The sequence below is a fragment of the Hylobates moloch genome, unplaced genomic scaffold (assembly GCF_009828535.3).
Source record: "Hylobates moloch isolate HMO894 unplaced genomic scaffold, HMol_V3 SCAFFOLD_7, whole genome shotgun sequence".
NCBI classification, from domain to species: Eukaryota; Metazoa; Chordata; class Mammalia; order Primates; family Hylobatidae; genus Hylobates; species Hylobates moloch.
In genome coordinates this window covers 86,078,796-86,094,927 of record NW_026652282.1, presented here as the reverse complement: position 1 = coordinate 86,094,927, position 16,132 = coordinate 86,078,796, and the positions used below count along the sequence as shown (strand labels likewise).

Here is a 16,132-nt window from a genome sequence, read left to right as displayed (position 1 = left end):
ATCCTTGTCTTGTTCCTGATCTCAGATGAAAAGCATCTAGTCTTTGCCGGGCGCGGTGGCTCACACTTGTAATCCCAGCACTTTGGGAGGCCGAGGCGGGCGGATCACGAGGTCAGGAGATCGAGACCACGGTGAAACCCCGTCTCTACTAAAAATACAAAAAAAAAATTAGCCGGGCGTGGTGGCGGGCACCTGTAGTCTCAGCTACTCGGAGAGGCTGAGGCAGGAGAATGATGTGAACCCGGGAGGCGGAGCTTGCACTGAGCCGAGATGGCGCCACTGCACTCCAGCCTGGGTGACAGAGCAAGACTCCATCTCAGAAAAAAAAAAAGAAAAAAGAAAAGCATCCAGTCTTTTATCCTTAAGTGTGATGCTAACTGTGGGTTTTTCATATATGTCCTTTATAAGACTTAGGAATTTCTTTTATGCTTCTAGTTTGTTGATTTTTTTTATCAAGGAAAGGGTGTTGGATTTTGTCAACTACTTTTTCTGTGTCTACTGAAATGATTAATGCCACCTATAGACATATCACTTCTCAGATTTTCTTTCTATGTTTTTACGTCAATTTCTTGTTTTCTCCCATTGTTATCATTACCACAGGCAACTGCAATGTTAAACAATTGCTGCTGGTTGTTTTAGACAAATGCTCTGAGGAAAAGAGTATTCTGCTATGAGCAAGCTCTGAGTCAGGTGAATTAAAGAGAAACTCTGTGAGTGGGGGTTTCCAGAAACTGCCAGACCAGTCAAATAATGACAATTCTCTGGGGGATGAGGCTTTGGAAGTGCTCCAATCCCATTCTGACCCCTCCAGCGACTGCAAGACTGCTGGTTTTCAGTGTGGTTGTGAGTTGTTGGTTTTCAAGGTTACCATAGAAGTGAGGAGAAAGGATGGGAATAGGATGAGTTAAAATGCCAGAAAGCTCCCTGGTCTTACTGAGATTCAGATGATTTTTTTTAAGAAATGCTTTGTGAATTGATGCAAGTCCTTGATCAATTTCTAAGCGAGGCTGATATTGACCACTGGTTCAGATTATAGCTATGATTTTTAAAGTCTGCATTGCTTGTTCTAGTGCGCTAGTTATTCTACCTTGTGGTAGCAGTTGGGGGTGAAAGAGAGAAGGGGACAGTGGGCGCACCTGAAGTGTATTTTTAAGTGTTGGCATCATCACCAGTACTAATACCATATAATGCACAAGTTGAAAGCAATGTCATATTTCCTGGTATTTGCTGTCTGATACCTTGTAAATGACCAAGAAGGCATTGAGCTCATAACTCAGAATGCTAAAGACAGATAATCTCGAAAGAGGAATGTATTTGAAGGCCACTAGTTATATCTTCTAAACCTTGAAGCTTTTCATTATTTTTGAAGACTGAGTTTTTCCATGAGCTTACTCATCCTCAGTAATTTCAGTGCCAACAGGTCAACAGGTGTCCTCCCCTAATCAGTGATATTATGTTAAATTTTGTTTTTATTTCAAAAATACTTACGTGATATTTCTGTTCATGTTGGCCCTAGAAAAGCTTCAAACAAATGCATCACAAGTGTATAGACAACATAAAATACTAACAAAAAAGATCATGACATACACTTTTCCTACAAACTGGAATAATTACGCAGTAAGAGCTATTTCAAAAGATGAAGTATTTTACTACTTTATTTTACCTTTGACTGAAATTCATCAGAAAAATAACTATTTCTACTTGCTCTTCATTTGGTCATGTGTTGGCATGATTTGGGGGAGAGAGGGTCATGATTTTTTTCAAAAATAGCTTTTGAAACTTTAAAGCATTACACAAATTGTAAAATTTCCTTATGGAAGAATTACAGAACTCTTTAACGGGGATGGCATCTTTCTACCCTGTCTAGAATTAAAACACAATGACTAATTAATGTAAGAAATTTATATTTGTACTGCTTTTCATTTTCCAAGGTGCTCAGTGGACTTTGTCTCAGTTAGTTGATCTCAGTAACATAATAATGATGTCAGGGTAGGTAATATTAGTCTCTTTTTATAAATGAAGAAATTGTGGCCAAGAAGTCAAGTGATTTAGCAGAGTTCTCATATATCCTATATGACAGAGTTAGCCAGCATCAATACCCAGGCATGCTGACAACCAGTTCCATGCATTTTCCATGAGGTCAACTGCCTCCTCCAAATAGTAATAGAAACAAATTTCACCCATATTCTATCCTAGCCCCCTTAATAAATTTAACTAACAGTAGCTATGAATCCCTCAGCATCCCTTCCAGTCTGTGGCTTAATGTACTATACATTTGCTGTTTATCTACAGTATAGAATTTATACATAGTATTTCCTGCTCTAGGAACTGAATGCTTGAGTGGGTTATTGTACTGACAGAAGATTGAATATATTTTCTTTGATAGGGAAGTAAAACCTTATTTTTTTCAGCAAGTGTATGAAACTCCTTACTCTTTAGCTATTAGTCCCCCAACATCCCCGTCTACCTGTCCCCTAGTCCTGAGTAATCACTAATCGATTTCTCTTTCTATAGATTTGCCAATTTTGTACATTTCATATACATGGAATCATATAAGATGTAGTCTTTTATGACTGGCTTCTTTCACTTAGCGTAATGTTTTGAAGATACACACATGTTATAGCATGTATCAGTACTTCATCTCTTTTTAAGGCTGAATAATATTTCATTGTACAAATATATTACACATTACTTAGACATTCATCAGTTGATGTACATTTGGGATTTTTCCACCTTTTGGCCATTATGAATGATGCTGCAATAAACAATCATGTAGAAGTTTTTGTGTAGATATATGTTTTTACTTCTCTTGGGTATATAACTGGAAATGGAATTACTGGATCTTAAGGTAACTCTATGCTTATCTTTTTAAGACACTGCCAGACTTTTCCAAAGTGGCTGCAGCATTTTTACAATCCCATCAGCAGTGTATGAATGTTATGCTCTTCATTTCTTCCGCATCCTCACCAACACTGGGTATTATCTAACTTTTTATAGCCATCCTAATAAGTGTGAGGTGGTATCTCATTGTGGTTTTGATTTGCATTTCCCTTATAATTAATGATGCTGAGCATCTTTTTATGTGCTTATTAATCATTTGTACATCTGTGGAGAAAAGTCTATTCAGATGCTTTGCTCATTTTTAAATCGGGTTATCTTTTTATCTTTGAGTTGTAAGATTTTTTAAAATATGTTCTAGATAACTTATTTATCAAGTATATTATTTGCAAATATTTTCCCTTATTCTGTGTGTTGTCTTTTTACATTTCTGATAGTGTCCTTTGAAGCACAAACGTTTTTCATTATCATGAAGTCCAATTTATTTATTTTTTCTTTTGTTGCCCTTGCTTTTGGTGTCATATCTAAGAATCCATTGCCTAACTCAAGACCAGACCTACTACTGCTTTCTTCTAACAATTCTATAGTATAATCCATTTTTAGTTAATTTTGTATGTGCTGTGAGGTGAGGGTCCAACTTCATTCTTCTGCATGTGGCTATCCTGTTATTCCAGCACACTTTGTTGAAAAAATCTATTCTTTCCCCATTAAATGGCCTTGGCAGCTTTGTTGAAAATCAATTGACCATAGACACATGTGTTTCTTTCCGGATTCTCAATTCTATTCTACTGATCTACATTTTAGCCTTATGCCAGTACCACACTATTTTGGTAACTGTAGCTTTGTAGTAAGTTTTGAAATTGAAAAGGCTGAGTCCTAAAACTTTGTTCTCTTGTGGGATTGTGTTGGCTATTCTGGGTTCCTTGAGTTTCCATAAGAATATTAGGATCAGCTTGTAAATTTCTACAAAGAAGCCAGCTGGGGTTCTGATAGGAATTGCGTTGAATCTGTAGATTAATTTGAAGAGTATTTCCACCTTATAAATATTGTCTTTCAATCCACAAACATAAGATATCTTTCAATTTATTTAGATCTTTTTTAATTTCTTTCAACAAAGTTTTGTGTTTTTAAGAGTGTTACTTTTGCACTTCTTTTTTTTTGCACTTCTTTTTTAAAATTTACTTCTAAATATTTCATTCTCTTTGATGTCATTGTAACTGCATTCTTTTTAACTTTCATTTTTGTATTCTCTCTTAAAATTTATTTGTTGAAGAAACCACGTTGTTTTTCTGCAGTTTCTCTCCCTCAACACACAGACACACACACACACCTGCACTCTAAACCACACACACACACACACACGTGCACTCTAAACCTAAGTCCGGATGTTGTTGCTTACATCCGTATAATGTTAACATATTTTTCCTTGTATTTTTCTAAAAATTCATAGTTATATCTAGGAGCTTGATAGGGTTCAAATTGCATTTTTTGACAAAAAATACTTCCTACGTGCTGCTGTGTTTTTCCATCAAGAGGCATATGATATATGGTTAATACTCTTTTTGTAATGTTAGAAGACATTAACTATTATTACCTAGATCCACTAATTCATTAAAGGTTGTAATGTTATCATTCCTTCATAATTTATTAGCTGGGAATCTTTTTAAAACACTTTCCTCCCCAACTCCTTCATTACACTAAGGAATAATTTGTATTTAAAAAAAGCAGGTTAAATGTTTGAGTCACTCTCTTTATTTACCAGTTTTAAAATAATGAGCTAGCTTTCTAGGTTTGGCCAAATTGAACAATTATGTTTTTAAGTGTTTTTATGAATTTGTATATTTAAACATATTTGATATATTTCAATTCATTGTAGTTATTATCTTTACTGATGCTCAAATTGCCCCATGTTTGACTGATGACAGCCTCCTCAAGTCCTTTTGACTCAACTCTAATAATGTTTTTAGCTTCCTTGCTATCTGGTGTGACAAGATATTTTATGTTCATCTTGGATATTTCTTGCCACATATCTGAAGTCAGCCATTTATTTAAGTAATCCTGGGTCCTTTTATTGGGAAATAGCATTTAGAACCATCCTATGGGCACTATAGGTGAATTTGGGCACTAAGATTTTGTTTCTAAGTATTTTTAGTGGACTGAGCTTAAAAATGTTTTTTAAATGACTAAACTGAGTTCATACTGATGCCTCCCATAACTGGATAATCTTAAGAGACCTTTCCTTCAGGCTATGAAAAATCTGGCAAAGTATTCCTATTCCATAAGATTATCCCTGTGTCAAATGATTTTTTAAAAAAAATACTGTATCACCAGAAGCTGTGACTTGCTCTAGGACAATAATAGGTAAATAGTTGACAAATTCTTACTGTCTAATTTCCTTTTTACATACCTATGGCTGCCATAATTTCTGAATAAAACATTAGATGATCTCATGAGTATTGTTGTAAAAATTAGGACAATAGGACAAAGTATTTGAAATCAGGACTATCTGGAAAATATTACGTGTATAGTTGCCACATAAATATTCTAGGCCAAAGATGACAAATACGTTGCCCTATGAATATGTTCAATATTAATAATTAGGACAGCAGTTGCTAAATTGGGTCCCGAGCTGTTCTAGTCCTGCTAATAGATGTTCCATAAACAAAAGGAATTCATGTTCACAAAAGTTTTGGAAATGTAGGATTGAAAAACAACACAACAGATTTCTTTACTTCAGGACTCCAAGCGACGTTAATGTTTTAATATGCAACGTGACTCTTCTGGAAGGGAAATAGTATGCAGTGTTTATACATTTATTTGAATGCTTCACGGAACCCTTTTGTACATAGCAACTTGTGAATGCTGGACCAGGCTGTTCTTTTAAATTAATCACATTACAATTATGTCTTCCTGAAGCTCAGGTCAATGTATTTCAAACTGATCAGGATGAGACTTCGGGAGATCTTGTTCATTGAATGTTGAAGAGCGTGTGTGTGTGTGTGTGTGTGTGTGTGTGTGAGAGAGAGACTCTGAAGGTAACCCTATCTCTGGTATCCGAACGCAATCTTGGTTTCACCTTCTATCTACTGACTACACTATGATTCTATTGTGTGTGTGGTGTGTGTGTGTGTGTAACTGTGTTATAAAAATAGAATTTTTATTGTGTGTGAAGGACACTATTTGACAGATCTCGATGATTGACCATTGGGAATAGTCCCATCTGAGAGCCACAAAACCATCCACAGCTGTTACTTTGAATCTTCGTGCTGTCCATTTTTGCTGATCCCTCACAACTAGTGTTAGTCATGTTGCTTCCATTCTAGAAAGACAATAGTAGTTGCTTTTTAAGTGGCCTCTAGAGACTCTTTTAATATAGGATTTACATGTAGGAATCTTTGGTCTAACAAAGGATTTTTCTTACCCTTAGGTGTTCCAACATTCACTAAACGTGTGGTGCTTTCAGCAGTTGTGAGATCCTGACTACAGAACGAGGTATAGAAACTAAAAGATCCTTAAAACTTGCCAGTTGGTTTGGGGGTTTCTCAGAGATGATTAAACTGTTGAAAAATGGCATCTATGAGAAAATGAAAAAGTGGTCTAGATTGTTACACCTAAAGACGAGTTACTCTAATATGAAGGACTGTTATTTAAAGCATTTCACAAAATTATTTATTGAGGTGCAAAAAGAAAACATTGAAACATCAATATATTTATTTTTCTCATTCTTTTAAAATTTCTGTGCTGGAGTATTTTAATGTTTACTCATTAAAATGTATGTTTAAAGTAATGAGTAATGTATATATGTACAGTAGTACATGTATATAATCTATAAATCCTTATACATATGTTGGGGCCCACGCTCAATAGTTTTTTAATAGACTAAAATGTATGCGGAAAAATTGATTTAGAGGATTGTGTGAATCTCTTCTTCATCAGAAGAGTGTTTTAGAGTGTATGTGTGGGGAACGGTGTTGGTTTAAATAGGAGCACAAGAGATTCAGTTACATCCATTTATTTTATTTAAATATAACAATTATTACTGATACAGCATTCATTCATATTCAACAAATATTTTCTGAGCATGTCCTATGCAGCAAGCATTGCCCTAGGCTCTGTGCATATGGTGGTGAACACAAACGTTGTCCTTGACCTCATAGTCTTTCCCCACTATAGTTTAGTAGGAAAGACAGCTGTCAACCAAATAATCATACACTTAAATGTACCACCAAAAATGGGTAAGCGTTATGAAGGAAAAATACAGCAAGTTGCAGGAGGCTACAAGAGTATAAACTGGGGCACCATCTCTATTCTGGGATTATCGAGAAAGGTTATCTTGAGAAGTGACATTTAAGCTGGGGCCTGAGGAGACTGATTGCACTTTTGCCTTGTCAAGAGACAGAGGAAGAGTGGCCTAGATGGAAGTAGCGGGTATGTGTGAGGGCCTGGATGGGGTCATGAGAGGAGTCAGGGCCTGTGCCACAAGGGCATAGGGTTTCAGACAATGGGGAAGCTTCAGAAATGGAGCTGCCTGACAGAGAGGTGGATTGCAGGCTAAATGACCTCAGGAGCTTTGTCCTTCTTCAATTCCAGGGGGAAAATCACAAACTAGTTGGAGGTACCAGAGGGCTACAGAAAACAAGAAGAGACTAGCTGGTAGGCTAGGCACAATTAAAACATCGAATTCTGCCCCAGCAGCTATTCCGGGAAATTCAAGTAATGCCCCCTGTGTGGCCCTCTAGAACTGTACCTGGTAAGAGTAAAGGGCAGTGTGTCCTCTATGCCTGAGCTACAGATGTGGGCATTTTTTTTTAATTGCCTGAGAATTTCATAAGCTGTAGCCAGCTAGAGGGCCTAGCAATGTGTTGTGATTATGTGTTTTCCTGAGTTATTTGAAACAAGAGGGTGTACGTACTACCCTCTTGGCAAAATTAAAGGATTTTGAGCTAGGATAAATGAGGTAGATCAGAGGGTAATTGCAGGAAGTGAGGCAGTGGCTAGCCCTGCTTGAGGGCTTAGGCCCCAGGCTGCAGAGGAGCTAAGTGGGAGAGCAATATTTGACGGTCTATTGCCGCTGTGCCTACTAACCGGCTAGGGGAGGAGAAGGATGACAAGGGAGACCAGGGTTGGACGATGAGCATGAAAGAAGAGTGGGCGAGCCAGGGAGCGCTTGCCACATGGAGGGCGGGAGGCGGCTACACTGGGTCCCCACCGCCAAGAAAGGGGCACGAGGAGGCGGCGCGGGCCCCGCCCCCTCCCCTGGCGGACGCGGGCGCGGGCGCGAGACGCTGCGCGGCGGCAGCGGCGGGCGCGAGCGGCAGCTGTCAGGCCACCGAGGTCCAAGCCGCACTTGCTGCCCCATTGAGGACGAGGAGGCAGCAGGAGCAGTGACGGTGACGCTAAGGAGCCGGACTCCCGGCACGCAGAGCTGACCTGCCTGGCACCCGCGGCCCTCTCCTGTTTCCTTCCCATTGTGTTGGGTAAGGTGCCTGTGCGTGGGCAGGAACAGGGGCTAGGGGCTGGAGGACCCGGAAGGCCGGGAGGTGGGGGGCCTGTGAGAAGAGGGAGAAAGGAAAGTCTAGTTGATCCCCAGGACCACTCGTAGCTTGGGAAAAGGGACTGAGCCGCTCCCGGGGTCGGAGTTGGGGGCAGGTGACAGTGCAGGGGGGCGTTGCTGAGTAATCCCGAGCTGCTGCCAGAGCCGGGCAGAGAGGCGCAGGGCTCCGTGGGGAGCGGGTGTGGCTCAGTGCGCATGCGCCACAGCCGACTCGCTCTAAGAGCTGGGGGTGAGGTGAGAGGACCTGGGTCGGAGGTAGTTGGAACTGTGTGTGACATCTCACTTTCTAGGTCCGTAATGCTAACAGTGCCCCTGTCGTAGAGATGCCAGCATTCTAGTCTCCTAAGAAAGCTTCTTTTCCTTGTGTTCAGCTCGCTTGATGTCATCCAAACCTTATCTACCTATTTGTCCCTGGGCAGTCTACTGGGGAAGAAGTGGCCTGGGGATGATGCCAAATTGCTATCTAGTGTGCCTTTGAGCTTATAGCCCTAGAGCTGTCGTTGTGAGGAGTGAAAGGTTAGATGTGAGACTCCACATTGGACCCTCAATCCTATATGAGTTGCATATAGGATATAAATGTGGGCATGAATGTAGGAATAGCGTTTCAGTGGCATGACAGCTGTGGCATTTGGAGTCGGCATGAATGTAGCTGATAACTTGTTAGCTCTGCAAAATAAATCCAGTGCGTCAGAGGGCTTCCCCGCTACGATGCACCCACCACCACCACCAACGCCAAGTATTGGGTTGTATTGGAAACACACTCAAACATTCAATCATTTCTCATCCGTGTTGAATTTTACATGAAGATAGCTGCGCCCAATTCTTCAGTGCAGTATTTCCAATTATTGTGCCAGCATTCAACAGTGAGTTGAGTAGCCCTTACCAGTGTGTCGCCACAAGATGGGCTTTCCCCACAGGTCCAACCATGTCTCCTCCCCTGTACAGACTTCCAACAGTGCCACTCTCATCCAGTGCCTAGCCCTCTCCAGTTGCTCTTCCCTTATCGAGCCTTGCAGTACACATCCCTTTCAAGACTTGCCTCCGAGCAATCTGCACTACTGATTTTGAGCATCATTCCACTCCATGGCAACTGAACTGATGCCAATTTGCTTTTCTGCCTCTCTTCTCTCCATCATCATACTAAAATGTACTATTTTCAAAGGTTCAACTTCTTTTTCTTCATTGTGCTGCCTCCTCCCCCACCTCCACCCCCACCTCTAAGCATTCCCAACTAAATACAATAATTTGAATAAGGCTTTGTGGGCGCAGGCAGATTCAGAAGGTTTCAAGTGTGTTAAAGAACAAAGAGCTGGGGAATATTGGTTATGGAAATTCCTAATTCACCTGATTGTCCAAGACTGAGACCCTGATGGGGAAAAAAAAAAGTTAGTAAACTATCCTTAGAGCATGCTCATTAATGAGTTTGTTAGGGTAGGAAAGGGGAATTGCGTCTCTCAAATATTTGACTCAGTTAGAGTCAGATCTTTCTCTGAATGGGATCAAAATCAGAATGAGCGTTTTGGTCCAAATGCTCGCCCGATAGAGGACCCATAAGGGATGCATACGGCATTTGACTTTCCTATTTATGTATTTAGTGTTATCAAAGAATTCATTTGCCTGCTTAATGTTACCTTGTTTAAAGGCTTGGATTAAATCCAGCATATTCTGGGGGAGGAAAAAATGATTTCATTTGCTTTTATACTGTGCTAGTTCTTTTTAAGTATGTACTAAAGGACATCACATTCATTTTCAAACAATGGTGAATGATTGTGGAGAGGCCAGCACCCACCGACAACATCAACTGGATGTCATTATTCTGCTCTTGTTTTTGGTAGGAATGGGGCAATGTATATACTTATTTTTAAAATGTGAGAGTAGGGGGAGGAAAACTCGAGCATTTCCCTTGACTTTCAACAGGTAGAATTCCCATTACGCCCCATCCAGAAAATGATCGAGTCAAGTTCATAACTTCTGCTCTTTAGTTACCTTATAAATAATAGTATTTTGACATCTTACAGAACTATGGATCTATTGTACCTTGGCATCAATTCAGAGGCATTAATTCTGGGCACCTACCTAATCGGTTAATTTGTAAACCAGTATTTATTATCTCCATGGAGGATCCTGGTGCTGCACACTGAAGGGGCTTCGAAGATGTACACAAACAGTGAGCTTACTATCTAGGAACTTAAAATCGATCATGTAAGAAAGACAGGAAAAGTTTGTTAACAAAATAAGGCAGTATAATGACATTATTTCAACTGTAAACAATGAGATCTTGAGCTTGCATGTTAATTTGTAAACTCCCTGAGGGCAAGACCTTGCCTTAAACATTTATTAATTCCCAACAGTATCTACACCCAGTGGATGTTTGAGTGATGAAGCTTTGCAAAGTACATTGGATGGGGAGAAACCAGAAGCAGGGAGAGAAGAACTTTCACAAAAGTTTAGATGTGAGAAAGTGTGGGCCAAAATGAGGATGGTAGCACAGGACTAGAAAATGATACTTCAAGAGAAAATCAGCAGGATTGAATGAAGGCAAGGAGACAAATCTAAACTGTATTCATTTTTACTTCTAGAAAATAAATGGGAGCTGGAGACAGCAGAGGAGAGTGGAGGGTTTCCTTAGTAAGGACACAACACACAATAGGCACTGTAGTGTTTTCTCAAATATCAGTAGCAAGATTGGACCAGAAGATCCTGAAGGTCCCTTCAACGCTGAGATTCTGTGCCATATGCAGATGTTCAAGCTTGTTGAGGAACAAGGCATTCTCAAATATGGAAGAAAGAGAAAAGAATTCTTATACTTTCACTAGCAGGCCCTTTCTGAGAAGGGTTAATACTGAGCCGCAAGGCCCTCACCAGTGCATGAAAGGAGGTGGAGGAGCCAGAGGAATAAAAATCTCAAACCAAATTTTTCAAAAAATGCTTACAAATCTTTGCAAACTTCATAAGCTTTTCATTCTCCCCCAAAATCCTGTTAAGTAGGGCAGGTATTATCTGCTCTATTTTTATGTAAGAAGATACTGAAACAGGAAGATTAAATGACCTGCCCAAGTTCATAAAATAAATGAATGGTGTAACAGTGATGAAGACCCTGATGTCCTGATTACTGCCAGCTAGCTCAGTGCTCTTGACACTGAACCACATTGCTTTTCCTCTTTTTCCTTTGGCATAGAGCCTATAGGCCCAGAAGTTATGTGTGCACATAACCAAATAGGGAATGCACAAGCAACTGCAGCATTATCTCAGACAGTTATTAATACATCATCATTATTCCTGGAGCTGAGCATTTGGTTTCCATATTCACTCAGTCCTTGACCTGTCTATTGAGTTTATCTGCAACTGGGAGAATAGGGTCAGTGAGTCTTTTAATGATGTGAACACCTGTTGCTAGGAACTCAAGGAAGCTTGTGTGGCATGGACGCTTAATACTAGCCATCAGAATCATGCCCAAGTTTGTACTTCTGTTACTTTTTAAAATGAGAGTTCAAGAGTTCTGCTCTGTAAAATTATCCTACAGACCGGTATAAAAAAAATAAAAAAGTGTGCTAACACTTGTTTCATCTCCATTTAAAGAAATGTTTGTTACTTGAGCTAATTCCAAAGACAGCAATTTGGGAGCAGGAATAAGAGGACACAAATCAGGAATTGTAGGAAACTTGAGAATTCTGTAGAGTGTATATAAACCAAGAAGGAGGATAAAGCCTATCCATTTAGGAGATATTATTTAAATTCATAATTACTGGTTTAGATATCTAGTGAATCCTTATTATAAGTTTTATCTATATTTAGAAAATAACATGAGGTTATTAAGCAGCAGATTTTTTTTTAAAGCTTCGTTCTTCCTCAGTAAGAACACTACACAGATCTAGGCACTGTTTTTCTTCTTTGACCAGTACTCTTGATGCTGCTTAAATAAGATTCTTGCCATAATTAATTATAATATTAGATGAATGTATATTTAAATTTAATAACACCAGCTAAATATTAAAACTGGTGTTTAAGACAGATGACCTGCCAGGTGCAGCGGCTCACGCCAGTGAATCGAGCACTTTGGGAACATGAGGTGGGCAGATCTTTTGAGCCCAGGAGTTTGAGACCAACCTGGGCAACATGGTGAAACCCCATCTCTACAAAAACTACAAAATTTAGCCGGGCATGGTGGTGCGTGCCCGTAGTCCCAGCTACTCGGAAGACTGAGGTGGGAAGATTACTTGAGCCCAGGAGGTCGAGGCTGCAGTGAGCCATGATTGCACCACTGCACTCCAGCCTGGGTGACAGAATGAGACCCTGTCTCAAATTTAAAAAATAAATAAAGAAAAGAGAAATGACCTAAACTAATTAATAAAATAATTAGCCAAGATAATATACTTTATTGTAAACAGGAAGCCCACAAACACAATTTTTTTCTGCTCTCTAATTATGTGGAATCAATTGCAGAGACAACCTTGAGACAGACTGGTGAGTGCACTAACAACTTTCTTGGAGATGGGAACGTTGGTAGGTATAAAAGGAAGAAGTTTCATCTCTGACTTAGGATTTCAGCATATCTTAGATTGCTCTGTACTTTCCTTTTCCTGAATGTCATCTATTGTGAATATCATCTACTTTCTTTAATTTGCTTTTACTTTGAATGGAGAATTCAATTGAGAGACAATATAAAATGTAAAAAATTATATAAATTACAAATTAGGATAAGTTAAAGTTCTTGGAATAAAATTATTTTGCTTATGTTAAGCATAGGTAGCATTTTGAACTTTTATTTTTGAAAAGCACCCTCTGTAGGTTACCTGAGGTTGCTGTGGGTTCTTTTTTTTCTGACTTGAATATATTTTTATAGAGAGCCTTAACGTTATTTTATTATAGATTTTTTAAAACAATGTTTTCTATTCTGTTTTATAGCACCCTAAAAAGAAAGAATAAAACAACAACAGGAAAAAAGGAAAATATTTAAATTGTGACAAAAACCCACTGGGTAGGTATTTCAAGGGGGCACACTGTGGATTTGGGATATTTTAATATTTGATCTCTTAAAAATGAATATTTAGAAAAATATATAGCTAGTACACAGGCATTCCAAAATCATTTTAAGGGCTACTAAATTTTGTAAAATTATATTCAAATGTGTGTGCTTCCAGAAACTGTTTTGCATGCACTCCTTCAATTAGTGTTTCGTTTTCATCTCTTTGGGTCTATTGTATAAATATCATCCAATTAACCTCATCACTGTTGAGTCCCCACAATAGACCTAGTGGGAAAGTACCTAACAGAATATAGGAAAAGGTAGTATTTGTTCAGTAAGCATTTGATCTTTTTATTTTAAGACACATTCTAGGTATTCTATGTGTAGACATGTTGCGGAGGTAACAAGTAGGGTACTGTATAAATATTAGCACTTTAAATTTTACAGTATGTTTTCAAATGTTGGTATTATGGAATTGAAACCTAAATCCAAAAACTAATAAGCTATTCAAGATTTCCTTCCTTCATGACAGCTGTTATATTGATATCAGTCAATTGTCATCAACATAAATGCCATTGTTCCATGAAGAAAAAAATATAGAAGATCCTTACTTGAGAGGGTGTTCCTATCAATGCAAGTATAATGGGGTAAATGCCTGAAGAAATGTAACCTTGTTCTCGCTTTCAAATTCTGGGGTGCAGTCTAATTCTGGCCCAGACCTCCACCGACAGAATCAAGAATCCAGTTTATGTAGCTTTCTCTTCTCAATAATTTTTGCATCCATCAAGAGCAGACTTCAAACCCCAAGTCAATTTCATACTATTTGTCTATTGTTTGGAACTGTCCAAACCGGAAGCTAAAGTTGTCACACATTTGAGTGGCATTCCTGTTCTAGGCTTCCTCTCCTAGAATTGGGTCAGAACTGAACCAAATTACAGGACCATCTGCTAGTCCATTTACCCGTGGCACTCAGCCATTTTCCTGGCACAACAAAAGACCTCAGAAAAACAAGACCTATTTTTCCCCTTATGCAAAATTAGTTTTATTTCTTCCACTGTACTACATCAATTAATGAGCATAAATCAGAGAAGTTGAATGAGAAGGCCTCATAATTCAGAGAAATTTGCTATGAAGTTGATTTCAGTTTCAGGTTTAACTGTTTTCCCTCCTACTTTTCCTTTTATTTTCAGGTTCTCTTGGTTACAAACTTCTTCCCTTCTGGTGCTGCAAAAATGAGTGGGAAATCCCTGCTCTTAAAGGTCATTCTCTTGGGTGATGGTGGAGTTGGGAAAAGTTCGCTTATGAACCGTTATGTAACCAACAAATTTGACTCCCAGGCTTTTCACACCATAGGGGTAGAGTTCTTAAATCGAGATCTGGAGGTAGATGGACGCTTTGTAACCCTCCAGATCTGGGACACTGCAGGGCAGGAACGTTTCAAGAGCCTTAGGACACCCTTCTACAGGGGAGCAGACTGCTGCCTCTTGACCTTCAGCGTGGATGATCGGCAGAGCTTCGAGAATCTTGGTAACTGGCAGAAAGAATTTATTTATTATGCGGATGTGAAGGACCCTGAGCATTTCCCCTTTGTAGTTCTGGGTAACAAGGTAGACAAAGAGGATAGGCAAGTGACTACTGAGGAGGCACAAGCCTGGTGCATGGAGAATGGGGATTACCCTTATTTAGAAACTAGTGCCAAAGATGATACTAATGTGACAGTGGCCTTTGAAGAAGCTGTCAGGCAGGTGTTGGCTGTAGAGGAACAGCTGGAGCATTGCATGTTGGGTCACACCATTGACTTGAACAGTGGCTCCAAAGCAGGGTCTTCATGCTGTTAAAGATAGGGAGCCTTTTAAAAATGTGCCCCAAATAGGTCAGTCAGTAGTGTAAGAATAACTGTGCCCCTCTAAGAGTGCACACACAAAGAGGGTAAGAGACAAGGTTCTGACTGTGAAACAGAGCCTTTCAAATTGAAGTGTAGATCGATTAAAAAAATTAAAAATTAAAAAAATAAAGCTCTATCAAGCCAAGTGTATTTTGCGTGATTTCTGCTATTTCCCCTTCTTGTGTGTCTCAGGACGTATCAGAAAGTTTTAGTCCTGAGAAAGTTAAATATTTTTTAAATCACAGTTTAAACCTAGAACCCAGCTGCATGAAGGAGTTAAAGAGCTACAACTATTTCTTAAAGTGTTCCATTAATCAACTAACAAATGTCACTATGAGACTCTTGCCAAGCAGTTTCTGACATTTCTGCCGAAGGGGAAAAAATCAGACTTTGAGCTGTATTACAATAAAAATAATAATGCAAATAAGGATTCCTAGGCTTGAATTATAAAGAAATTGTAATGATTAGGAATGCAAAAGTATAATGATATACACTGGCTTGTTTAAATTCTTATGTATGGTTTGCTCCCATCTGAGCTTTTCAAAAAATCCCATCTCAATAAGAGATACTCTAATGACACTGGCAATTGATTATACTTCTTGTGTTTGAAGTCATAGGATACTAGTGAATGGATTATGCTTAAATATGCCAACCACCTTTGCAAATAAATGGTTGGTCTGCTTTTACTTCCTAAGTCTACTTCTGCTGCATAGAGATGTTGCTTCTCTGACAACCTCTTACCAATTTAGCAATGCTGCTTAGTATATGAATTTGGATGCAGTGCTCTCTGCTCATAATTTAGATGGTCCTTCGATCCAACATGCTGGGCTCATGGAGAAGGCTTCAGAAAAGATTGGGGGATAATGAACTTTTCTCACAAGGCTCCTTA

The 16,132-nt window shown here is 39.1% G+C and overlaps 1 protein-coding gene across 3 annotated transcripts; it reads left to right on the top strand.

Annotated features, from left to right (window-relative positions):
• The first annotated feature begins 6,263 nt into the window (after positions 1–6,263).
• RAB9B (RAB9B, member RAS oncogene family) lies at positions 6,264–16,120 on the top strand. 3 transcript variants are annotated; one of them, XM_058441295.1, is made up of 2 exons: positions 6,264–6,330; positions 13,298–16,120. In XM_058441295.1, the coding sequence occupies exon 2, from the start codon at positions 14,591–14,593 to the stop codon at positions 15,194–15,196; it is 606 nt and encodes a 201-aa protein (XP_058297278.1). In that variant the 5' UTR covers positions 6,264–6,330; positions 13,298–14,590; the 3' UTR covers positions 15,197–16,120. The 3 variants fall into 3 exon arrangements, with proteins under 3 accessions (XP_058297278.1, XP_058297277.1, XP_058297279.1); XM_058441294.1 differs by lacking the exon at positions 6,264–6,330 and adding an exon at positions 8,014–8,315; XM_058441296.1 differs by lacking the exon at positions 6,264–6,330 and having other exon boundaries at positions 8,333–13,370; positions 14,549–16,120.
• Positions 16,121–16,132: the final 12 nt, after the last annotated feature.

Excerpts from the sequence above, each read along its gene's own strand:
- RAB9B (XM_058441295.1), top strand. The coding sequence starts at position 14,591 with ATGAGTGGGAAATCCCTGCTCTTAAAGGTCATTCTCTTGGGTGATGGT.